The 26,639-nt window shown below is 41.3% G+C and overlaps 1 protein-coding gene across 4 annotated transcripts in view; it reads left to right on the forward strand.

Annotated features, from left to right (window-relative positions):
* Positions 1-26,639, forward strand: part of LOC115630798 (calcineurin-binding protein cabin-1-like) — a 285,450-nt gene that overhangs the window by 66,556 nt on the left and 192,255 nt on the right. For all 4 annotated transcript variants that reach the window (XM_030527455.1, XM_030527459.1, XM_030527457.1 and 1 more), the window contains exon 5: positions 23,716-23,851. In XM_030527455.1, coding sequence (XP_030383315.1) covers positions 23,716-23,851 — 136 coding nt within the window. The remainder of the gene's footprint in view (positions 1-23,715; positions 23,852-26,639) is intronic.

Raw genomic sequence — 26,639 nt, forward strand, 5'->3', positions numbered from 1 at the left:
TTACACAGACATGAATAGACGCGCATAAACATACATACACTGACATAGACGCAATTGCTTTGTTTGTGTGCAATTATACACCCTTTACGTGAGTTCGAATACCAAAAGAGGTAAAAACGATCAATACTTTTTTTTTTATTTTCTTAATATGCAATTTTCGTAATATGCAATTTTATTTAATTTCTATATTTATTGTATACATATGTACAGCGTATTTCAAAGTCGGGACACCCGACTTTAGCTTTTTTACTTGTTTTAATTTGGCGTCAGTGCACTGCACATTATTGTTGCAATTATTTTCTATTTTCTTTTAAGCAGCTCCCTTTACTTACGGAAGGTTTTGTGTGTTTTGTTCGCGGTAACCATCTCATTGTGCACTCAGCCTTGTTGTTGTTTGTGGTTGCTGTTTGCAGTACCTAAAAGCTTATCTCAGCGCCGCTCAGTTTTTGTTTACAACATTCTTCTTAAGCTTTCCGCTAACTCACTTACTTAGATCATTCACCTTTGTGTTAATTCCGACCACATTGTCGTGCTGCAACAAGTCTTGCGCAGTTAAAGATGCAATTGATTCTGATGAACTTCGGTTTGTTAACTGTTGGTTGTGCGAGAATTTTATGCATATTAAATGTGCAGGATTAAGTGGTCGTGACCTCGACAAAATTTACTCACCTAAAAAGGCTGTGGTGGTTTGAAGTGGTCATGCCCTGTATGCATTGACATCCAATTTAATTTCTCACGTATGTATAATAACGTGAAAAATAAATTTTTGAAATTGCAAAAAATAATTTAGCAACTTTCAGCGCCGCCGAAGGGTAGGATAGGGCCTCAATTTCTAGAGGAACCGCCTTGCCCAAGCTCACCAGTGATTTACGATTTATCGCCAGCAATCTCGTTGTCTGCTTGCAATGCTAATTTGTTTTGAAATTTCCCCCATACATTCTCCTGCTCAGGTTACTTTGGTCCCGTGGATAGAACCTCCTGCAGTAAGCAAGACAGCAACTGCCTCGAAAGCTTTTAAGCAAGCTTTCTCTGCCAAATGTTTCGAATTTTCCCCGCAGTTTCATCACTAGCTGCAGAAAGTGCTACAGTTCCAGCTCTTCTTGAGCCCCCAGATCTTACTGTTATAGCTCCCAGAAGACAAGTTTTTGTATCTTCTGATACCACATGCCAATCTATAGTATAGCAGCCTAGTGTGTCTATTTCGAAGTTCAGTTTTGCTGAGCCCTGTTCCGCCTGAGGCTTTTAAAATTATATGTAATCCAAAATGTTTGCCTTCACAGAAAAAACGAGTTTCGTCACTGCCTGTTGATTGCGTTTTCATAAACGTAGTTAAATCCTACGATTTGTGATAACGAAATTTTATCAGATCACTTTTGTATCTTTCGTCGTGATTGTCTGAGTCGTCGAGGTGGAGGCTTACTGATTGCAGTCAAATCCAACCTTCGGTCGGAAATCATTAATGTAGATGTACCAAATGATATTGAATTTGTTCCTGTTAAAGTCATTTTCCCGTCATTTGCATTAGCTTCCTCTTCCGATATTCAGGTTTATATGCAACATATAACTTGTATTAATGTAATTTCCACTCATCTCCGTGACAGTGACGCGTTTGTTGTGGTAGGTGATTTTAATTTGCCTAACATAGAATGGTCATTTTTCAATGAGTCCAATTATTAGGTGCCCTCAGCAGAGCATGCATTTTTGGATTGCCTGTTGGACCTTTCCTTGTTTCAAATTAATTTTATACCTAATCACCTAAGCAAAATGCTTGATCTTGTCTATGTCACTGACCCTAGTTGCGCAGTTGTCTCTAAGTCTTCACCTCTGTCAGTGGCTGAAGATACTTAGAGTGGAAATCTCCCTATAATTTTCAAAATGTCGATTCTTTCTCAAAGGAAATTTTTCTTAGACAATATTCCTAGTTGTGTACTCAAGGAGTGTTCTACAAGTATAAAGCCATTTCGGGCTCAAAAAAATTCAGTGTAAGAACCACAGTGCACAGTACGACAAGTGCAAATCAAGCCACGTCAAATTTTAAATCCACAGCCTGGTCCACTCATTCTCAACTAAGACTACTCGTCTTTAAACTAACACTATGAAGCTTTAAGAAGTTTGTACCTTTCAACCACATGTTTGTCAGCAAGTCAGAAGCACGACAACCACGCGAAATGATATCTGCCCAGTTCTTGGTTGAGGGAACGTGCCTCCAAATGACATTTGAACATTCTTGCAGCTCGGCTACCCTGTTGGCAACCAAGAATTGCAGCTTCGAGGAGTGCATTTGAATCCAAAAATAGACCTGTTTCACATAAATGTCCAGTTGGCTTTAGAATTTCCGCCAAACTCGGCTTAGTAGAAGGGCGCCACAAAGTTCAAGTGTCGGTAACGATTGGACTTTCATTGGCGCCACCTTCGATTTTGCCACTGGAAGGTTGACTTCTATGCCATGCGTAAGATGTGCGCGAACATATATGCAGCAACCGTATGCTCTCTCGGAAGCGTCTGCGAATCCATGTATTTCGCAGCGACGCGTCGGAGATGTGAAACAATATCGTGGAATTTTCAACTTGGCTAGATCTTTCAGATCTTTTTGCAAGTCCATCCACCTGTCACGAATAACTCCATCAACAGGAATGTCCCAATCGAGCCCCTTTAAAGTCAAATCTTGAAGTAAAATTATACACCGTATAATTACTGGGCCGATGAACCCTAGAAGATCGAAGGTCCGAGCGATTCGTGAAAGAATATTGCGTTTGGTCATTGGCCCATTTTCCTGGTGTCCGTAATAAAATACGAATACAATACGACGAGGTTGCCATGCCACTCCAAGTGTTTTCGTAACATCTTGATCCTTAAGCGCGATAAAAACATCGTTTTCAGACGTTCGTATAATGTCTGTTGAATTGCTGCTGAATTTTGTAAGTTGTAATCCTGCTTTAGAAAGGATCTTTACCGTTTCATCCTTTTTCTCTTGTAATTTGGATAGCTCGCCAGCACCCGTGAGAACATCGTCCACGTATAAGTCACTGCGTAGTGTAGCAGCACCTTCAGGGAACTCAGACTCATATAAGTCCGCAATATGATGAATGATTCTTATCGCAATAAATGGAGCTGCTGACGTTCCATATGTTATAGTGTTGAGTTGATACGTTTGAAGTTCATGCGACGTGTCACGCCGCCTCAGTATCCATTGGTAGCGCCTGTCTCGTTCATCTACCCGGAATGTGTAATCGAAAAGACAAGAATGTAGTAATTAAGTCTTGTTGAATCGTGGGTCCCACCCTTAGAAACTCGTTCAGGGATATACCCCAATGTGTTTTAGCTGATGCATCAAATACGACGTGAAGTTTTGTCGACAAACTTTGTGGTCGTAATATGCAATGGTGTGGAATATGAAATTGCGACTCGGCTTGTGTCCGAGGTCTATGTACTCATTCATAAATTCGGCGTATAATTAACTTAGCTGATCATAGCGATACAGTTTACGTTCTAGTGATTTGACACGCCTGAGTGCATTTATTTATGATTCTCCCAGTGTGGAGAATTCCGTGAGTGGCAATCTAACTTGTATTCGCCCTGTAGGGGTCTGTGAGACTCTGTTTCGAAAATGCTCTTCACAAAGACTCTTTTTCGTCTGTGAAGATTTCGCCGGTAGAAGACTGCTTCTACCTCCCAGAACCTTTGAACCAACGAATCTAGCCGTGTTTCATGAAGTAACACTGCTGAACATGCGTGTCAGTGCCCATGTTGCCCCGACGATCCACCCATATTCAGTGTTTACAATGTATGGCATATCTTTACCAATCTTAAGTTAATCTGATACGTAAGATTGGTGTAAAGTTAATCTGATACGTTATATGTTTGCTGTGGCTGCTTGGACGAAATTTTTTTCACAATGGAAAATGTTGAAGACCATGTGAAGTCCTAGTGCCTTGACTTTACTGTTGCAAATGTAACAAATGAGACCTTATGAATCGAATCTGAGATGCCGCTCACTTCTTGACTCACCCGATGCTTCTTGAGTTGAAGTCGCTTGGCTGTCTCTTCTTGTTATAAAGCAAGAATTTTAAGTTTACAATTTAAAACTTCAGCATCTTCAGCGTCGTTACCTTTAATCACCCTTGCATGTAAGTTCTGAATATGTCGTTCAAGCACGGTGCGTTGAGCTCTAAGACTCGTTAGTCTTGATGCAGCTTTAACGTTGTTACCACCAACTCCCGACACTGAGGGTACATCCTCATCATCACTCATGATGACCGATTGTAGCAACAATTTGATGTAGGTATACCAATGTGTTAACAGAACGGTGTGCAATCAACAGGTGTACTGTCTTAGCAGGAATGTGCCCAGGCCATAGTAACTCCAGTGATATGTTAATAGGAAAGTATTAACGTCGATCGTACTGTTAACCAGAATGCATTAACAGCGGTGGGGCAGCAGCTATGTGCTAGCAGCTGAGTACTGTATTACCAGGAATGTGCTCACACTACAGTACGTCCAGTGCTATGTATGTTAATAGGAATGTATTAACATGAAAGCGGTAGCAGCTATGTGCTGGTAAAGTGGTACTAGCTGGAATGTGCTCAGGCTACAGCAACTCCAGTGTTATGTTAGTACGCGAGTATTAACATCGATCTTACTGTTAACATAAATGCGTTAACAGCCATGTGGTTACAGACATGCTTACAATGCATGTGTAAATGTGTGTAAAGAACAGCAAATCGTAGAAACACGCCGTTATGTTGTCACATATGTAGGGGTGAGAAGTGGTGCCTTTGTATGAAGGTTACAGGTTATGTGCAAAATTTGCTAATGTCTACCCTCGTAGCGCCAAATGTGTGTACATCTGCCAACGTAACCAACTGCTTCTCGACGACTCCGCCTTATCTCGGATTTGTGGGCAAATGAAGAAGTATGATGAAAAATCCGAATACGAGTTGATAACAATTGGACGATAACTCAACTGCGAGCTTCTGTCCTGTCACGGTCGCCAAATATTGGCCGCTTTCTCGGCCGGTAAGATTGTTGCCCCTTTCCTATTCGGTAACACCAATGCCGTCTGCAGTTCCCAATTATGGTTAGGAGGATCATTCCACACACACGTGGTATTGCTTTAAATATAATGCGCGTATGTCTTTATTCGATGGATTCACTTTTAGAACTTCTTATGCTAAGTGTAATAGGCGTAGCAATGGTAAAACGAAAATGTAGAGAAGGACAAATGATGCAAAGAGAGATATTTTGCGTTGCCAGACTACAAAATTAATGGCATACAAATCGTCATGTTCACATTCAACCTTTCAATAATATAATTAATTATAAACTATTCTTTTGCTCAGTTGCAAAAATAGGCGATTGATTCCTTATCTCTAAATATATATGAAATTTTTAATTTTTAAACCGTGTTATCTCAAAATCGTGTAAAAAGACCGTTTAAAAACAGAATTATATGCATTTATTAATGACTTCCCCTCTACATTGTCTTATTTTGTCTTACATAAACCCTCTTCATTTTCAACACCTGCAGGATGATCTGAACTGCATGCAATCTTGGTGCTTAGCAAACCACTTGCTCTTAATATAAGTTCATGACTTTTCATCGAGCTTTTCCCCATTGAGTCAGCGTATATCGACTGTTGAAGACCTTGGGGTTTTTTATGATTCCAAATTGAACTTCAATCTTCACAACTCTAGCATTGTAAATAATGCCAAGGGAGTACTTGGATTCATAAAACGATGGTCCAAGAAATTAACAGACTCCTTTAATACCAAACTTCTTTACACTTCTTTACACAGTATAGAAAGCATCAGGAGGGTATTGAATCTGTTCAGAAGCACATCTTACTTTTTTCTTTACGTGGTCTTAGCTGGGATCCCATTCTTCGCTTGCCATCGTATTCTAGCAGACTATTGCTTTTAAACCTGCCTTCATTAATAATTCGCAGGACTGTTCTTCGAGTAGTTTTTCTACACAACCTCTTATCGGTGAGGTAGACTCCTCTGTCCTTTAAGGTCGCCTCAACTTTTCAGTTCCTTGTGCTCTTGCTTACAAATAGCAACTAATGTTCGCTTATTAATTGTCTTTTAACTCGCGACAAACCAAACACGAAATACGATCTCGCCGGGGCCTCCAAATGTTGAGCGACAAATATTTTTAGGTAGCTGTATTGAATTCTATAATCAAGACTGCTTTCCAACAAATAAAACAAGTTGACTTTCAACAACAACGTTATAATGTTTATTGTAAATATGCACTGCAACTACTATTATGGCTGTGTCTCAGACCAATTGTCTTGCTTCGTCAAACAACAACGCAAATGCGAGATCGAATTAATCGTGTACAAAGAGGCTGAACTGCACAGGCGGGCTACAATTACATACGCTACTACTTCAGCTGCATTTGCAGATCAGTCACTGCAAATGAGAGTGAGAGCGTTGCCAAATTTCAATGTTAATTGGAGCAAGAGAGTGCAGCCGAATTACATGATGTTATGTTACAGTTGTTTTAAGCAAACGGCAAACAATAATGTGTTATTAGTTTACGTTACAAGTTAGCAAATGTTAATTCTATTTAGATGACTTCGCTGCCGCTGCGCCGAACATACTCCCCCCGTTGACAGCTTCTCTTTCAACAGAATTCTTGAGGGGCAGCAGGCACAAGTTGTTGACGGCTCTTCTGATAGCTCCAGATGCAGCCTTCAGGTTCCAGGAATGAGTTTGACTACTCGAGGTAGCGGCCATCGTATGGAAGGTAGGTTCTCGTCCTTTACGATCACAACATCGTTGAGGAGGGGGAATGAAACGCCAATCGATGCCATCAGCCAGACAAAACTGATGAACTGCATCCATATGAGAATGACTTAGTACGAGCGGCTTCAATTCCAGTAATTCATTTTTTGCGCCGACAAAATTAGTAACATTATCAGACCAAATTTGGCTCGGCTTGCCACGAGTCGATGTGAAACGCTTCAAAGCGCTGAGAAATGAAGCTGTTGACAAATCTTTCACCAGCTCTAAATGCACTGCTTTACTTGTGAATCAAATAAACACGGCTATATAGCACTTGATAGGAGGCCTGATGCGAAGAACGGTCCACAATAATCGACTCCAGTGACTGTGAATGACCGAACGGCCTCAAGACGGTCCCTTGGAAGAGTTCAAGTCCCAAGTTCATTTCATGTGAATGAGCGATGAGCGCCAGTGTGATTGGATGACGGCGAGGCAGAATGATACGATGCCGAGCATTATATCCAAGCGAAGAATTTCCAAGCTTTCCATCAATGCGAAGGACTCCACTGCTATCAATAAATGGAGCGAGAGAGAAACAATGGAGCTGGATTTTTTGACCATGTCGTTCGATTGCAACTCCTTAGCGTCATCATATAGATTAGCCAACCGCACAATACGAAGCAAAATCTGGGTGCCATGATGCACGTCCGATACAGTAAGGCCAGGGTGCCCTACGCGATTTATAAACTTGTAAATGTACCCAAAAGTTCGCTGCATTGAACCAAAAGAGTTTGTGCGCTTGCATCCAAGAGTGACATCTAAATGCGGAGATTTCACCAGCAGCGCACTTTTCCGCAATTCAAGTGCCTGTCTTTCGTGGAGGCAGGAAACGCCGACTGGCCGGCGTGATCAGCCATCACATATGTAGGGTCAATGCAACCAGTGCTCAGATTGGGCTAGGGCTTCAGGAATCGCGCCTCTCGACAGAATATCCGCTGGATTAAGTGCTGTAGGAACATAATGCAACTCCATATCGACAGTCAGCTCCTGTATGGCTGCTACGCTATTTGCCACGAATACGTTGAACCAGTAAGGTTTATCACTGATCCAGGAAAGAGCCACGGAGGAATCGCACCAGTAATAGAACTTGCCAACGATAATGCCATAAGCTCAGCTAGCAGCTTAGCACCACTCAATTCGAGCTTTGTCGCAGACAGCGTCTTTAACGGCGCAACTCGAGATGTTGAGTATAAAATATTACTTGCAGCAGCTTGGCCTCTGGACAGCGTACACGCAGGCGCCATAAGCCTCAACGCTAGCATCGCAAAATCCGTGTATGTCCACTTCAGCGTTGGGATTGAGAGGAAATCTGCGAAACGAGAGTCGATGTACGTTTTGAAAGCAGCTGTTTAAGTCAATCCAAGCTGTGTTGCGTTCAAAAGGCAAGCTCTCACCCCAAGACAGTTGGTCCTTGCAGAGCTGTTGAAGAAATATCTTGCATTTAGTAATGAATGGCCCAAGAACCCCAAGCGCATCATAGAAACGGGCTATAGTAGACAACACGGCGCATCTGCAAGGCTTCAGAATTGCTTCTTAAGGTGCTAAAGAAAACAAGGCAGACGGTATCTGGTCCACTGATGTTGCCTCTTCCCACCTGGTCTAAGTTGCAGCGCCAAGCTTTTGAAGCAGAATGCAAACAATCATGCAACCTGAGATTTGCTCCAAATTACCAAGCGTCTGCAGAGTGCGCATGTGCGAGTTACATCCGAAAATTCACGAAGTTTTGCAGTACAAATATCCCCAGTTAGTTATTATGTGTCCGTATGCCAAGTTTCATCATGATAGACCGATTTAACAAGAAGTTATAGCCATAAATATATTTGCTGCTGCAGCGCTGCTTAAGCGCTGCCCACGGCTGTTGTTGATGCTGGTGCTTTGGTTGATGCGAACATGCTTACCCAGACACAAATATACGAGCATATACATACATACACTGACAAAGACGCAATGGCTTTGTATGTGTGCAATTATACACCCTTTACGTGAGTTCAAATACCAATAGAGGTCAAATCGATCAAACATTTTTTTTAATTCTCTTCCTTTTTTTAATTTCTATAATTAATCTAAACATATGTACAGAGTATTTCAAAGCCGGGACACCCGACTTTAGCTTTTTTGCTTGTTTTCCTTGTCTTCTTCAGCTACGCTCTTGAGGACTTCTGGATGGTTAGAGCTCCATTTTCTCAGCTTAAAGTTGCCAAGAAGCAGAATACCGGCTGTCTGATGCATTTTATCTCTAGCTTCAGCGATTGAGGAGTTGCCTTCAGAAATAAAATCGTCTACATAAAACTCTTGTTTAATATATACATTGAAGATAGCTGTCTGGAGTATCTACTCTACAATCTGCTGTATCAATAGCGAAGCTATGCTGACTATCCGCGATCGTAGGCGCAACAAGAGCTGAGAACCTGGTGACGTATTCCGAGGTTCGAGATTTTAGGCAGATATGGACAGCATTTCCATCAGTTGACACGCTTATGTCGCCAAGGCCTGAGACGGTAGCTGAAGATCTTGTTTTATTTAGCCCCAATTGCTACGCAAAGCGAGAAGTGACGAGATGCAATTGAGAACCTGAATCTAATAAAGCTCGACAAGGAACGAGTGAGCCGAAGCAATTCTTAACAAGAACGATGCCTGTAGCCAGGAGCACAACATTAGATTGGAGAAACTGGGAAGCAAGTAGACGTTTGAGGCTGAATGAGCAACATGAGCCGGCGAAAATCATGCAGAGACCTGAGGTGCAGCCGAAACATTTTGCAACGTGGACATCGAGGTACTAAAGTGCAGCAAGTGTGATGCTTTCCACCACAAGTGCGACAGTGGCCACTGCTGCAAGACCGAGTTTGATGCCCCTTTTTTAGGCAGTTGTAGCAAAGAACGAGCTTTTTCACTTCTTTGTGGTGCAGTAGTTAGTATTTTGGTTAGGTTTTCCCACCTGAATGCTCCGCGTATTGGTTGCCATACCAAGCAGTACGTTTTCCAATCTTCGGCATCGCTTTTCCAAATAGTCATAAAACTCCGATGCAGACGGTATCTGGTCCACTGATGTTGCCTCTTCCCAACTGGTCTGAGTTGCGGCGTCAAGCTTTTGAAGCAGAATGCAAACAATCATGCAGCCTAAGATTTGCTCCAAATTACCAAGCGTCTGCAGAGCGCGCATGTGAGAGTTCACCTTATCCGAAAATTCACGAAGTTTTGCAGCGGACGATGAATCTACCCTCTTGAGCCCAGGAATCTCCTTTCCAGTCACACGGAAAACAGGACGTTTGTTACTAAAGCGATTATATAAAATATCCAGGGCCACATGATAATTGACACTAGAGAATTCTAGCGATCTCACTGCTTCTAGAGCTGGGCCTAGCAGGCGTGATCGTAAATGATGTAGTTTTTCAATATGAGTCAGGTCGGCATCTTTGTCGATGACTGAATTGAACATTGCAATGAAGTCCGCATACTCCGTATATCCACCAGAAAATGTAGGAAGCTTTATTTCTGGCAGACGTGGGCTACTTGCCATGATCACGGTTTGGCTTATAGATTCTTCCAGACGGCCAAGCGTAGAATGGGCAGGCAAGTGAGACTGCGTCTACCAACAAATTAAATTCAGTTCGCGACGGAATTCCAATTTCATCATGATCCAGCTTTTCCAGTGAGCTATGTGCGCCCTTGAACTCTAATTTGGACTCATCTATGCGATGTTGCAGTACTTCCAAGTCGTCGATGTTGCAACGATTAAATCGTGGGCACCCTGTTGGGCCCAGACACGCCAACTTGCACTTCATCCACCATTTTGACAAAGGGTAAGCGCTAAAACAATAACACGCAATCGTCCGATAAAACCGGTATGTCATTGCGCGGGTGATGACAACGAACGGTAACAAATAGTAACTAATGTTCGCTTATTGTCTTTTAACTCGCAACAAACGAAACACGAAATTCGATCTCGCCGGGGCCTCCAAATGTTGAGTGACCAATATTTTTAGGTAGCTGTATTGAATTCTATAATCAAGACTGCTTTCCAACAAACAAAACAAGTTGACTTTCAACAACAACGTAATAATGTTTATTGTAAATATGCACTGCAACTACTATCATGGCTGTGTCTCAGACCAATTGTCTTGCTTCGCCAAACAACAACGCAAATGCGAGATCGAATTAATCGTGTACAAAGAGGCTGAACTGCACAGGCGGGCTACAATTACATACGCTACTACTTCAGCTGCATTTGCAGATCAGTCACTGCAAATGAGAGTGAGAGCGTTGCTATATTTCAATGTTAATTGGAGCAAGAGAGTGCTGCACAAGTAGCCGAATTACATGATGTTATGAGTTTCGTTACAAGTTATCAAATGTTAATTCTATTTAGATGACTTCGCTGCCGCTGCGCCGAACATAGGTATCTCGGGAGAATATCTGACTACTTACAGCTGTGAGTCGGGGGATAGCTTACCGGACTGTCTTTCAAATTTCCCCCCACCGGGTTGGAGATTTCCCTTTTACTCTTTCTCTTTATGCAAAATTAGCTGCTAAGTAGAATTCTTTCTCTACTTACTATTTTTTTAGCCTGTTAGCACATTAGAGACATTATCTCTCTGACCACATATGACTGTGATTCGTGGCATAGCTGGCCAAATGGCAAATAAAATTCCCCCAACAGTTCAAAGGCATTAATAGACGTTATTGTATAGTTTTTGCTTCGGCTTTCTTATCTTTTAAGCTGAAATTGTAACGTTGTAGTATTAAATATCTTTATTATACCCTGTAACCAAAGCGTAAAAGGGTATATTAGTTTTGTGCGAGTGTACATGTGTGTACATTATTCTAGCTCTTATACTTTCTGAGATCCTTGAGTTCATACAGACAGACAGACGAACAGACGGACATGGCCATATCGACTCGGCTTGTCATCCTGATCAAGAATATATATACTTTGTGGGGTCTGCCCCGCCTCCTTCTGTGTGTTCCATGTACACTCGCACAAAGCGAATATACCCTTTTACCCTTGGGGTGCAGGGTATAACAACTAGTATGTACTCCATTTTGCTCATTTTGGAACTTTCGCACAATGCTTATCAGAATCCAAGAAAACTTATTTTTTCTACGTTGTCATTTTTATTTACGCTTTTAATTATATTTGGCATACTTTTGACTAAATTTTCTATAATTTTCTTTGCCACAAATCCTGCTTGTATGCTGGAACCGATTGGAGGATTTTTTTCACAATCGACCAACAATTTTCGATTGGATTGAGATCAGGACTCTGTGTTGGCCATCCCATCATCTTAAAATTTTGTTTTGCGATCCATTCTTGGACGATTTTAGCGGTATGCTATGGATCTCCACCTTATTGGAATATGATCTCATTTTCATAATACCCGTATTTGTCAACAAAATCGCAAAGATGGGTCTGCAAAATTTCTAAATAGTCTTCTTTTTTCATAATTCCACCATTTTTTTATTGGACTAAGACTCCCCTAAGTAAAAAACCTCCAGACCATGTCATGTTCTCCCGGGTGTTTCACTGTTTCGTGGACGTGGGCTTTTTGCATCTATTAAATTTGGATTTGTCCTACCATATAACTTTTTTCCAGTGATCCACAGTACAGTTTTTGTGAGCCTTGCCAAATTTTTATCGAGCTTTGATGTTCTTGGATTTTAAGGCCGGTTTCTTCTTTTTCCATTCTGAGATGTACTCTGTGCGCTTAAGTGCTCGACATGCAATCCATTGGCTAACGGGCTTGTGTATCGTTCCGGCAGCATCATTGGACCCCAAATCCTTCTCCTTTTTCATCCTTTGCATCATAATGCCTTGCATCTGCATCAGTTGAAATTCGCTTTCGACCGTTTGGCTGATTTTTGGGCAAAAAATTCTGGACGATTGTGAAAAAAAACGATTGAGACTCCACGAATCGGTTCCAGCAAATCAGGAGGATTTGTGGCAGCGAATCCAGAAAGGGTGGCAAAGGAAATTATAGAAGACTAGCGGCCCGCTACGAGCTTACGTAGCTAAGTGATAATAAAAAAGTGAAATAATAAAAAAAATGTAATTGGAACATCAAATATATTTATTCAAACCATTTATTGAATTCATTTGTTACAAAAAAATGTGATAAATGAAGAACTCGACCGATTTTGTGCAAATGTCACATAAACCATCTACTAAATAGTCGGAACAAAGCCTAAGCATTTGGTTTGGATAGGTGAGCTCGTTCTTGAATTATAAAACAAGAGAGAACGCTACAGTTGAGCAAGCTGGACAGTAAAATAGCCTGTACTCTCCACAAAAAAGGAAAATTAAAAACAAAAAAATTAAATTATTAATAAAATGAATGAATGAATTAATTAGTTAAATTAAATTAGAAGACATGTTTATGTTCAGTTTTAACAGCATCCATTTACATCACGTGCCTATGCGTGTATGTATGCAGCACAAAGTTGAACCAAAGCAGCACCAACCACAACAGCTGCGGGCAGCGCTGCCGGCAGAGCTACAGGCAGCGCATGAGCAGCGATTTTATTTATGGCTTTCTTCAGAATTGACCTATCATAATGAAACTTGGCACACGGACACATTACCACTAACTGCATGTAACAACCAAAATTGATTTAGGGGAACAACGATACCAAATTTGGTTATTCTAGCTCTTGTACTTCCTGATATCCTTGCACAGACAAAGGGACAGACAGACGGACAGACGAATATGGCTATATCGACTTGTCTTGTCATCCTGATCAATAATATATATACTTTGTGGGGTCTGCCACGCCTCCTTTTGTGTGTTACATACATGCGCACAAAACTAGTATAGCCTTTCTTTGGGCTGTGCGTTGATCACCAATCAGTCAGTCAGGACAAACTGTTGTATATATATAGATTTTATGTTTCTGAGTTTGTTGGGTGTTTATTGGTTCTATCTTAAGCAAAAATTGAATCAATTTGAACAGTATTAGAAGTTATTATATTATATTGATATTATTAGCTTTAAAAAGCAAAACTTATCAAATGTTGTTTTATCTGAGCAAATAATGTTTAACGAATCATCTGTAAGGTGATTTTAGATAAAATATTTAAAAACTGAGATTTTAGGCGCCAGTTTTGCAGCGGACGTCCAAGAATGACTAGCAAGCGCTAGGACAGGAATTTAGTCCGAATCATCCGTTTTAAAACGGCTCCAGATGCCAATCGATGCGTTCCACCAGATTTAATTGGTACAAAGACAGCACAAATTGATCAGCTGATGATAGAGCTAATATGTTATTTTCTGACGAAAGCGAAATCAACTCAATTGGAACAGATTCGGGAGTCCATGACTCCCATGACTCGTCGTAGAGTCAATGAAAGATTCAGTGCTCAATGCGTGCAAAGTTCTGTGTTGCATTCCCCATACATTATGATCTGGGGAGCAATTACAAGTCGTGGCGCTGGATAACTTTTATAGCTGTCAACTCGACAGTATATGTAGAAATAATAAAAATTGGTCTTTTGCCAGCAACCCTATTGGGAACGTTTGGTTATTACTATTTAGCAAAAAATACGCCGTTATAAGCCCGGCTGTGCAGACAAATGGGGGCCACACCCACCAAAAAACAAAACATTAATTTTTCTAATTGAAATAAAATGAGAGACAAGTAATACATATTTACAATTTAAACAAATGAAGAAGCTAAAGTCGGGTGTCCCGACTTTGAAACACTTTGTACATTCTCTGTATGCTTCGCCTGATCAAAGCAGCAAGAATAGGTCTTATACACGCCGCCTTCAGCCTGTTACATTTTCACCTTCCGCAAACCAAATATACTCTTGTACATTTCATGTACAGAGTACCCCCTATGGGGGTTTTCCCGATTTTCCATTCGTATAATCGCCTATATCTCGGTGACTATAAGATCTAGGAATACCAAATATATTAGGTTTGTGCAAAGTATGTAACATGCAGAAGGAAGCGTCTCCGACCCAATAAAGTATATATATTCTGAATCAGCATGACGAGAGAAATAGATCTAGGCATGTCCGTCCGTCCTTCCGTCTGTCCGTCTGGATGAACGCAAGGATCTCAGAAACTAAAAAAGCTAGAATAACCAAAGTTGGCATCCAGATTCTCCTAGGACGAGTTTATTTTATTTTTTGGAATTTTCCCCCACTTCCCCCGCTACAGAATTTCGTCATTACCATCCACATTTGTAAAGCTCCTCTAACCAAACTTTGCACACATAATTTCTATATAATTATCTACTTTTGTTTCAAATTTCTAAATCGGATGGTTCTAAGAAAAGTTATTACCGAAACAACTTTACTTCGGTACTACGCCCACAAGCTGCAGCATCAAGTTCGTTCTTCTTCTTCCTCTTTTTGCTTCTGCTAAAGCGCATATACCTCAGTGTCGGAAGTTTACCTGGGTACAGGGTATTACACTGTTGGGCTTGCTCGACTGTAGCGTTCTCTCTTGTTAGTAGTAGTAGGTACCTTTATTTTTTAATTCACATTTATTACGTTGACAAAATGTTTCTTAATTTTATAGTTAAGCTAAAAAATAAAGCTATATTTCAAAATTAATCGACTTGGTTAAAAAACCGTCTGTCGGTCACCAACAAATTACCCTAAACTTACTACACCTGGCTGCCCGGGTCTTCCACAGATACCAGATCGTTGGCCGTGAAGTTCGGATAAGAAGTTGGTGTTACGCCAATACTTTATTTACAATTAATTTACCGCCGTCAGTCATTGTTTTTATTTTAATATTATTATTATTATTAGTTATGTTTATGTTATATATATGAATCACATTTATATTATAATATATATAGTTACATTTGTTCCTTTCATTTTAATTTTATTAAATTTAAAAATCACCTAGCTGTATATGCTCCCTATATCTAAGCCCATGTTTTAGATATTTTACTAATGTAGTCCAATTTGTTCCGTTCAGGAGATCCATGGTCTGTTCCGAATTCATACGACTTTTCTGTAAATGTTGAAATCTAACCTCGCTAAGAATTGTACAGGTGCCGATGAAGTGTATGACATTTTCTGTGGCTTCGAGATTGCACAAGTCACATATTCCGTTTGAAATATGAGGCGAATAGTTTAATGGCAACGTATCGGTGCGAGTTTTAAAAATTAGGGATAATTCCGCGATACTGTATTTGTTGAACTTTGTTATTAGGTTCGGCAGCCTTGTATCTGGCATAAACATGGTTATTTGTATGTACATATGAGAAGTGTGCATACAGTGCTTCAGAGTATAATATTGATAGTCCTGTTTCAATGTGAATTGCATAATTTTGGGTGTACTTTGGTAACCTAAATATTTTCTTTATAAAGAAACGCTGCAGTTTTTCGACTTCTTCATAGTACTGCAGTCCCCATATTTGTGCTGCATAAAGCATAATGGACCGCACCGTAGCTCTAAATAATTTAAACTTTATACTTGGAAGTATTTCTCGTTTACCAAGGAATGATTGCTAAGTACTATTTAAGGCTTTTATGGAGTCCGAGAGTTTTAGCTTAAGGTGCGCAGAGAAGCTTAGACTTTGAGTTACCGTTACTCCAAGATATTTAAACTCTTTAACTATAACGTCTCCCCATTTAAGTTCCAACTTTCGTTCACTAGACGACCTCTTCCATCACCAGGAACCATCTTCCATCTTTGCTTTTTCCGTATTAACTTGTAAGTTCCATTTCTCACAGTAAACGTAGAGGGCGTTTATCATCACCTGCAGTTGCTGGGGCGTTTGTGTCAAAATCACCATGTCATCTGCATACATCAAGATCTTGATAGTCGTACTTCCAAAAGGTATACCTTGGAAGTAGGGGGCTCAATACGCCAGTGTTGTTGAAAAACCAGTTTGATAACTCCGTTCCGTCCCAGACAGCAGCTAGATTTTCCCTGTACAGATTGCAAATTACTTCTAGAATTTTGGAAGATACTCCAAGTTGATGAAGCTTCAACAAGAGGCTTGTTCTGTGTATGGTATCGAAAGCAGCTTTGAAATCCACAAAACAAAGATATAGTTTTTGTTTTCTGTCCAGGTAGACCTTCGCTATGGATGTCAACGAAAACACGCTGTCCACCGTCAAGTATCCGCTTCTAAAGCCACATTGAAATTCGTTTAACACGTTGTTGATTGTCACCAATGTAGTGAGTCTCTCTAAAATAATCGACGTGAAAACTTTTTCTTTAATTGCTTGCTATTTTAGGATCCCCCTTTTTAAGAAGAGGGAAAATTAGCGTTAAAAATGCTATTATATTCGACTGTTTGCACATTTTGAAGTTCGAGAGGTGCGAATATCAATAATTCTGCCGTAATCCGATCTTCTCCTGGGGGCTTTATTTAAGTTGACTCGCTTAATGGCTGAACAGACAACCGTCATGTTGAATTGGCGCATCTAAAAAACCATTTGCAATGATTGGAAGTTGCATGGTTAAGTAGCAGTCAACTGTTTGGATATAGAGTAATGTGGAGAAGTGGGAAGCGAGATCTGATGCATTGGCTTTTATAATCATATTTTTTACTCCACTGTTTAATCTTTTAACTAAAGCCCAAAAAGATTTCTAGGTTAATATTATATTGCTTTTTCTTTCTATTGCAGCAATCCTTAAAATTTGTATTCGCAACTCTATAGTTTGAACACTCTGATGCGTTATCACCACAGCAAGCGATCTGTCTCAGATGGAAAGACAGATTTCTAGCATCCGCACATTCATTGTCAAACCGTGGTTGGTCGAAACTTATGTTGCGCAGCTTTTGCAAACCTCCGTCTGAATTTGCGTTCTTTTGCGATCGCATCTATTAGGTTTTCATGAGGACCTTGAAATCATTCCAGATCCTCTAAGTTTCTCTGTAGGCATGACACGTATTTGGGCCTAAGTGTTTTAGTCCAGCGAAGTTTAGGCAGCAATTGGATGGTTTGACTTTCAACTCTTGCAGTCTCAAAACTAACCGATACTGCAACTACTGGTCAGACAACATGTCCCCGTCTACTGTCATATCAGAGACACGGCTGTGCCAGGCTCCGCCTACCATACCATAGTGAATTTGCAATGACCTCCTATGAACGTGAAAGCTCCTTTCGAATCACTTTCAGTCCTAGAGTCCGATTTTCCATTCGTATAATCGCCTATATCTCGGAGACTATAAGACCTAGGAACACCAAATTTTAGTCCAAGATGCCTTGTGTGAATACGCAGAAAATGTATATTTTCGAATTTCCCTCCCTTTCCCCTCTCCACCGCAAATGCGATTTTCTCTAACTCCCGTAATTCTTGGAATTTCGAACTCAAATTTTGCAAATGCCCCCAGCTAGTTATTATGTGTCCGTATGCCGAGTTTCATTATGATAGACCGATTTAACAAGAAGTTATAGCCATAAATATATTTGCTGCTGCAGCGCTTCTCAAGCGCTGCCCAAGCGCCTGCGGCTGTTGTGATGTTGTTTAGTTGACTGCGAAAATGCTTACACAGACACAAATAGACGCGCATAAACATACATACACTCACATAGACGCAATTGCTTTGTATATGTGCAATTATATACCCTTTACGTGAGTTCGAATACCGAGAAAGGCAAAATCGAAAAATTTTTAAATTTTCTTTTTTTTTTTTTATTATTATTGTAAACATATGTACAGAATATTTCAAAGTCGGGACACCCGACTTTAGCTTTTTTACTTGTTAAATGTACATTTGTATATTTTGTCGCACAGGGCCAATGTTCGTCTATAAACCGAATTGATGTACACGAATTTAAGAGGCCACCAACTCAAATAGTTGAGCCTTTAAACAATATGCGCAAAAGTAGGAGTGCGTTATCTCGTACAACAGCACAGCGAGAAGCATTAGAGAGAAGCTGCACTGGCAGCTGCAGAGACTAAGAAAAGGATAACAAAAGGAAATGTACAAAGAGAGCAAATATTGAGCGCGATCAAAACAAACATTATAAGAGTTATTAAACGTTTAGCGCTTCTTGCTTCACAGAGCAAGGTACAATTTGTATATATGATTAATTATGCGTCTGCTGCGGACGACTGCGCTGCCTGCGCCTGCTGCTTGACCAAACAGCACTCTTATTCGAAACTTTCATTGCAAAAGATGAAGACGTATATACCAACTATTTCCCCGATTTCAACCTACACTGGCCCCGGCCACTCGAATATTACAAAAAGGACGAGCAAGCGGAGGCTACCTATTCGCAGTGAAGAAAAACGTCCTAAGCCAATACAAATGCACTTTTAAAACTATAAACAATAGAACTGTCATTGAACTAATCGTCAACACCGAAAGTTTCGTAATAGTTCCCTTTGCAATAAATGGTTAGGCGTCTTCGAAGAGCTTTTTGATTTCCTGATGGCACTTAACTATCATAACATAATGCTGCTTGGAGACTTCAATGCCCGAATAGGTCCCGAGCAAGCCATTACCTAATCTTATGCCCCGCAAAGTAAACACGACGGTATGACCAGAAAAGCGAAGGACGAAGGACCCAAAAGGCGTGAAATTGTTGGAAATGTGTAAGGCTACTAATCTCCTGGCGAGTATTCTGTGCGGCTGCCTCCGAAATACAGCGTCGAGTTGCTAGGCGACTCGTACCAGCAGGCACGCCGCCGTTTTCTAAATTTGGAGAGAAAATTGGAGCGCAGCCCCAATTTAAAGGTTCAGTACTCGGCCTTCATAAAAGATTACGAGGATTTGAATCACATGTCTCTTGTCAGCACTGACTCAAGCGATAAAAGCAAGTACTATCTACCGATGCAATGATGATTGCGTCTTAAAGGAGGATAGTACAACTACGAAGCTCAGATTTGTGTTTGATGGATCTGCGGCAACAACTTGTGGCTACGCATTGAACGAAGTTTTGATGGAAGGTCCCACCATTCAAAGCAAGCTCTTCAACACATTGCTACGGTTTCGTTCGTTTGCAATTGCACTCACAGGCGGTGTATGCAAGATGTATCGCTGTGTACGGGTGGCAGAGCCCGACACTTTCGACACTGATACACCGCACCAAGAAGTGCAAGTCTATAAGTTGGATACCGTAACATACGGCACAAAACCTGCTTCGTTTCTCGCGGTACGTACAATGCATCAATTGGCCATGGATGAGCAGGCCTCATTTCCCATTGGTGCCGAAATTCTTCAGCGTGATTTCTATGTGGATTACTATTTCTATCTCATTACTGGAGGCAGTTCAGTTCCGAAGGTGATGGAGATCATGCATCAGACTACTAGTGTTCTGTCGACTGGCAGTTTCAAATTGCGGAAATGGTGCTCAAGCAACTCTGCAGTACTGCAAGGCGTCTCTGATGCAGATAAGGAATCGCTGCTAAAATTTAATTTAATTTAAGAAAATTGGAGCGCAGCCCCAATTTAAAGGTTCAGTACTCGGCCTTCATAAAAGAGTACGAGGATTTGAATCACATGTCTCTTGTCAGCACTGACTCAAGCGATAAAAGCAAGTACTATCTACCGATGCAATGATGATTGCGTCTTAAAGGAGGATAGTACAACTACGAAGCTCAGAGTTGTGTTTGATGGATCTGCGGCAACAACTTGTGGCTACGCATTGAACGAAGTTTTGATGGCAGGTCCCACCATTCAAAGCAAGCTCTTCAACACATTGCTACGGTTTCGTTCGTTTGCAATTGCACTCACAGGCGGTGTATGCAAGATGTATCGCTGTGTACGGGTGGCAGAGCCCGACACTTTCGACACTGATACACCGCACCAAGAAGTGCAAGTCTATAAGTTGGATACCGTAACATACGGCACAAAACCTGCTTCGTTTCTCGCGGTACGTACAATGCATCAATTGGCCATGGATGAGCAGGCCTCATTTCCCATTGGTGCCGAAATTCTTCAGCGTGATTTCTATGTGGATTACTATTTCTATCTCATTACTGGAGGCAGTTCAGTTCCGAAGGTGATGGAGATCATGCATCAGACTACTAGTGTTCTGTCGACGGGCAGTTTCAAATTGCGGAAATGGTGCTCAAGCAACTCTGCAGTACTGCAAGGCGTCTCTGATGCAGATAAGGAATCCCTGCTAAAATTTAATGATGGTAGCGACATCACCAAAACATTGGGCTTGTCCTGTAATAACCAAATCTAAAATCTTTATGCAGGATCTCTGGAAGGCGAAGCTGGAGTGGGATGAGAGTCTTCCGGCGGCGTTAGCAACCACTTGGATTGGTTTCTGCTCAAATTTTGAACGTGTGCCAAAGCTAACTTTTCCACGGCTGGTGCTCATTCCTAACGCAACTATTGAAGTCCATGGCTTCAGCGATGCCAGTATGAGCGCTTATGGAGCGTGCGTCTACATAGTCTCTACAGCTCAGGGAAAAACGACGGTGCAACTTCTTTACGCTAAATCGCGTGTGGCACCTTTAAAGACGACCACAGTACCCAAGTTGGAACTCTGCGGTGCTACATTACTGGCGCAGCTTATGCATGAAGTGGCCAAGATGAAGATATTCTGTGGTCCATGCTAATGCTGGTCTGACTCATCCGTCGTATTATCTTGGCTTCGCAGCGAGTTTTCGACCTTCAGGAGCTGACATCTGGAATGGAGTGGAAATACGTGCCAACGAATTGAAATCCGGCAGACATTTTATCTAGAGGGCCTCTGCCGGTGAACTTTTGGCATCTTCGTTGTGGACTCATGTACCCAAATTTCTTACAGAAAGCAAAAGCAAATGACCTGAATCCTGCTTGTCTGTACAGTGCTGCTTAGAGCGGCATCCTACACAGATGTTTCGGCAGGCTGCAAGTTCGTAAACTCTTTCTGCAAGTTACAAAGGGTTTTTGGTTTCGTCTACAAATTTATTCATCGTATCCGGTGCTCTGGCTTAACACTGGCTTGCCTACATCATGGAACTCACATTCTGCTACGTTCTATTCAACTATCAACGGTTTTCGAGGACTACAAGGCGCTACGGGCGGGACAGCGAGTGAAACCCTCCCTGGCCTCGCTCGCGCCATTTATTAATGAGGTTGGATTGCTTCGCGTAGGCGGACGGCTGAAAAATTCTCCGTTGGATTTCGCAGCCAAGCATCCAGCAATTTTACCCAGACAAGAGCGCTTATTTATCATCACCACATTCGCAGCTTACATGCTGGGCCACGTGCGTTGTTGGCCTCAATTCGTCTACAATACTGGCCCATAGGCGGCCGAAAGACGGTTTCAGCAGCTGTCAGCAAGTGCACAGTATGCTTCAGAGCCAAGCCGCGCTTGGTTGAGCATCTGATGGCCGACTTGCCTGGCGATCGAGTGGATTCGTCGTATACGTTTATGGTCACTGGCGTTGACTACTGCGGCCCATTTTTCTACCGGAGTGAGGTTCGCAACAGGCCAGCCATAAAATGCTACAGCAGCGTCTGCATATGCTCCGCGACAAAGGCTGTGCATCTAGAGCTCGTCAAGGACCTGTCCACAGCTGATTTTCTTGGCGAATTAAAACGCTTTATCTCCACGCATGGTCGACCCGAATGAATTGGCAGAGTTAAAGCGTCTGTTCCTGAGTGCTGAGCATGTACAGGCGGTGCAAGAGTTTTGCTTAGCAGAGTCGATTGACTGGCGATTTATACCTCCTCGTTCACCACACTTTGACTTTGGGAAGCGGCGGTGAAGACGGCAAAGCATCATTTTTACCGTGCTGTTGCCCCTGCAATACTCGACTTCGACGAGATGCGCACCTTGGTTTGCCAGACCTTGACGTGCTGACTCCCGCTCACTTCCTGGGTACGGCGCCGCTTATACCATATATTGAGTCTGATGTTACCAAGCTCAATTACGATCGTTTGGGTCGTTGACAGCGAGTCACCTATCTGCGTGTATGTATGCAGCACAAAGTTGAACCCCAGCAGCAACAACAAAAACATCTGCTAGCAGCGCTGCGGGCAGTGCTACAAGCAGAGCATGGGCAGCGATTTTATTTATGGTTATAACTTTCTTCAGAATTGACCTATCATGATTAAACTTGGCAGACAGACACATAATCACTAACGGGATGTATTCACCAAATTTTATTTTGAAATTCCAAGAACTAACAAACTTTGGAGCTCGTTTTCCCCCCATTGTAGCTCGGAATTTTCCAAAATCCCTTCTTAGTGCGCACCTACACCATGATAGGATACTTGAGCCCATCAGCATCCTAGCTTTTACCGTGTGGGCTGTTGACGCGGTTTGCTTTTGTGCCCCAACATTTTTTTACAGGAAAACTCCCATATTTTAGACTTTAACAAAAAATATCAAAAAACCAAGTATACAGTTTTTTTGGAATTGTTCTGAGAGTATACAAACTAAGTATATTAACTAAGTTGAAGTTAATCAGATGAAAACTGTAGATTTTTCATACAAACGTTAGAGCCTGTTTTCCCCCCTTTGGAGCTAGAGTTTTCCAAAATCCCTTCTTAGTGGGCACTTAGACTATGAGCACCTAGACTAAGGATACTTGAGTCCAAATTTCAACTTCCTAGCCTTTACCGTTTGGGCTGTGCGTTGATCACCAATCAGTCAGTCAGTCAGTCAGGACAAACTGTTTTATATATATAGATGTACGTATAACCATACATATTACTTATTATACTATATTTGCTATTTGGAAAATGAACTCTTTAACTCGACAGAAGAATATCATATAGTAAATAAACTTTATTTATATTTCTATTTATTTTATTTTATATTTATAAGCACATTTTACTTAGCTCAGCAAAGACGGGCAAGACCTGCTAGTAATAACATAATTTAGGATATCGGTTCTTCGCGTCAAATTCTGAAAAAAAAGTAAATTAAAACAAAATTGCTTCCTGCTTCGGGAACAGGGTATAAAATAAGGTCAGTAGTCGGCGAGGAACCTGCAAGTAGTAACATATTATAATTAAATACTTATTTCATTTTATATTGCTAATAATATACTTTTTTGCTTTCAGTGTTTCACCTGACGAAACAACTATTGGATCAAGAATTCGTAACGATCAATGTAAATTATGCACAGAATCATCAACACTTGAAACATTTCTCAAACAAAGATCCAATGATTTTCAAACATTTTTGAAATTTTCAAAGGCAAGTAAAACTATTTCGTTTTCTTCTTTCAAATTAATTTTAATATAATTTTTTTAATGTGCGGTGGCATCAAGAATGTGAACTACATTAATTTACAATTTTTGTTCTTCACAATTTAAACATGACTCTAAAAAGTTCTATAACTTCGTAAATTCTAAGAGAAATCTTCGACTTTGAAATGTACTAGAGTATATTAGGTTTGCGGGAGCTGAAAAATGTAACAGGCAGAAGGAGGCGTGGCAGACCCCACTTCTTGATCAGCGTGACAAACCGAGTCGATCTAGCCCTGTCTGTCCGTCCGTCCTGGATCTCAGAGACTATAAGAGATAGAGACCCCAAATTTTGCACATGGATGCCTTATGTGTTTACGCTCTACGAGTTTGTTTTATTTTTTTGATTTCCCACCCCCACTTCCCCCCTATGGTGGTTTTGCTGATTTTCCATTCGTATAATCGCCTATATCTCAGAGACTATAAGACCTAGGAACACCAAATTTTAGTCCCAGATGCCAGAAAATGTGTATTTTTTGGGGTCGTCATCTCTTTCCCCTATCTGCAGCAAATTGTTACTCCCGTAATTCTTGGAATTTCAAACTCAAAAGTCACAACATTGTTGCCGGCGTTTCCCAAGGGTCAGTTCTGGGGCCCTTGTTGTGGAACGTCATGTATGACGGAATTCTACGCTTTTAGCTCCCACCTGGCACGGAGCTAGTGGGGTATGCAGACGATGTAGCGATCGTTTGTGTCGCGAGGCAACGCGGGCACTTGGACGCATGATGGTCAACACTCGGCGCCCAAGACAAGGACGTACTACTTCTATCGAGCGTGACTAAATATATTATGCTCTACGCGGCACCAATATGGGCTGACGCTGCAAAAAAGAAGAGCTACGTTCGGAACCTCGTAGCCACGTACCGGCTCAGAGCACTCCGCGTCTGCAGTGGCTGTTCTGGTGGTGGGGATGGTGGTGGGGATGGTCCCCATCGACATTCTGGTCACTGAAGCAAGCGCCCTTCATGGCATCACTTCCGGTCAGCCTCGAAGAACTGTGCAGGCAGAGGCAAGGCAAAGATCATTGAATGCGTGGCAGGAACGCTGGAATACCTCATACATGGCCGCTGGACTCACAGGCTAATACCAAATATTGCTCTGTGAACTAGCAGAACACACGGGAATGTAGACGCAACTATCTGACGCAACTGTTAAGCGGCCACGGTTGCTTCAGAAGCTATCTCCACCGTTTTGGACATGACTCTACAGCGATGCCCTACCTGCTCGATAGTTATTGAAGACGCACATCATGTAATCTTCGAATGCCCCAGATTCGAAGTGGAGAAGCGGAGTTGGGAGGAATTAACTGGCACTCCTCCTCTGGCGACGAACCTAGTAACTAACATGCTCGCCAACGAAGAGTAGTGGAGCGCGAAAGAAGGGGTGTATAGGCAGGCTGTAATCCGGGCGAAACAATGCCCAGCAGTCGTACCGCCCGGATCACAACCTGTGTATACTTATCATTTGTTTATTCATTTATCTACAAGTATCTCTCTTTTTTCTATATTATATATTAAAGAATAGAAAAAACAAACAATTGCTTTGTATATGTGCAATTATACACCCTTTACGTGAGTTCGAGTTTTTATACTCTGTACATGAAATGTACAGAAGTATATTAGGTTTGCGGGCGCTGAAAAATGTAACAGGCAGAAGGAGGCGTGGCAGACCCCACAAAGTATATATATTCTTGATCAGCGTGACGAGACGAGTCGATCTAGCCCTGTCTGTCTGTCTGTCCGACTGTCCGTCTGTCCGTCCGTATGAACACCTGGATCTCAGAGACTATAAGAGATAGAGACACAAAATTTTCCACAAAGATGCCTTATGTGTGTATTCTATACGAGTTTGTTTTATTTTTTTGATTTTCCCCCCACTTCCCCCCTATGGGAGTGTTCCCGATTTTCCATTCGTATAATCACCTATATCTCGGAGACTATAAAACCTAGGTACACCAAATTTTAGTCCAAGATGCCTTGTGTGAATACGCAGAAAATGTATGTAAATCTTGGAATTTCCCTTCCTCCCCCCTCTCCACCGCAAATCGCAAATCCTCCGCAACTCCCGTAATTCTTGGAATTTCGAACTAAAATTTTGCAAATGCCCCCAGTTAGTTTTTATGTGTCCGTATGCCAAGTTTCACTATGATAGACCGATTTAACAAGAAGTTATAGCCATAAATATATTTGCTGCTGCAGCGCTGCTCAAGCGCTGTCCGCGACTGTTGATGCTGGTGCTTTGGTTGACTACACATATGTTTACACAGACACGAATACACTCACACAGACGCAATTGCTATGTAAATGTGCAATTATACACCCTTTACGTGAGTTCGAATACCGAGAAAGGTAAAATCGATCAAATTTTTTTTTTTAATTTTCTTAATTTTTTTTATTTTCTATAATTATTGTAAACATATGTACAAAGTATTTCAAAGTCAGGACCCCCGACTTTAGCTTTTTTACTTGTTTTTAATTTTCTTAATTTTTTTATTTTCTATAAATATTGTAGAGATATGTACGGAGTATTTCAATGTCGGGACACCCGACTTTAGCTTTTTAACTTGTTTTTCCTTGCGAATAACAATTCTTGTAATGATTCTGTAAGGGATGAATTATATGCAAATTTTTTCCAGTCGACGTACTTCTCCGTGTCTTTTAACGGTAATTTTTACCCCTTCCGCATTTTCCCTTCAAATTCAATATTTGCTCCAATAATTACAGATTCTTGTATTTTAT

Source organism: Scaptodrosophila lebanonensis, unplaced genomic scaffold, assembly GCF_003285725.1.
Source record: "Scaptodrosophila lebanonensis strain 11010-0011.00,11010-0021.00 unplaced genomic scaffold, SlebRS2 tig00001410-arrow-pilon, whole genome shotgun sequence".
Taxonomy (NCBI): domain Eukaryota; kingdom Metazoa; phylum Arthropoda; class Insecta; order Diptera; family Drosophilidae; genus Scaptodrosophila; species Scaptodrosophila lebanonensis.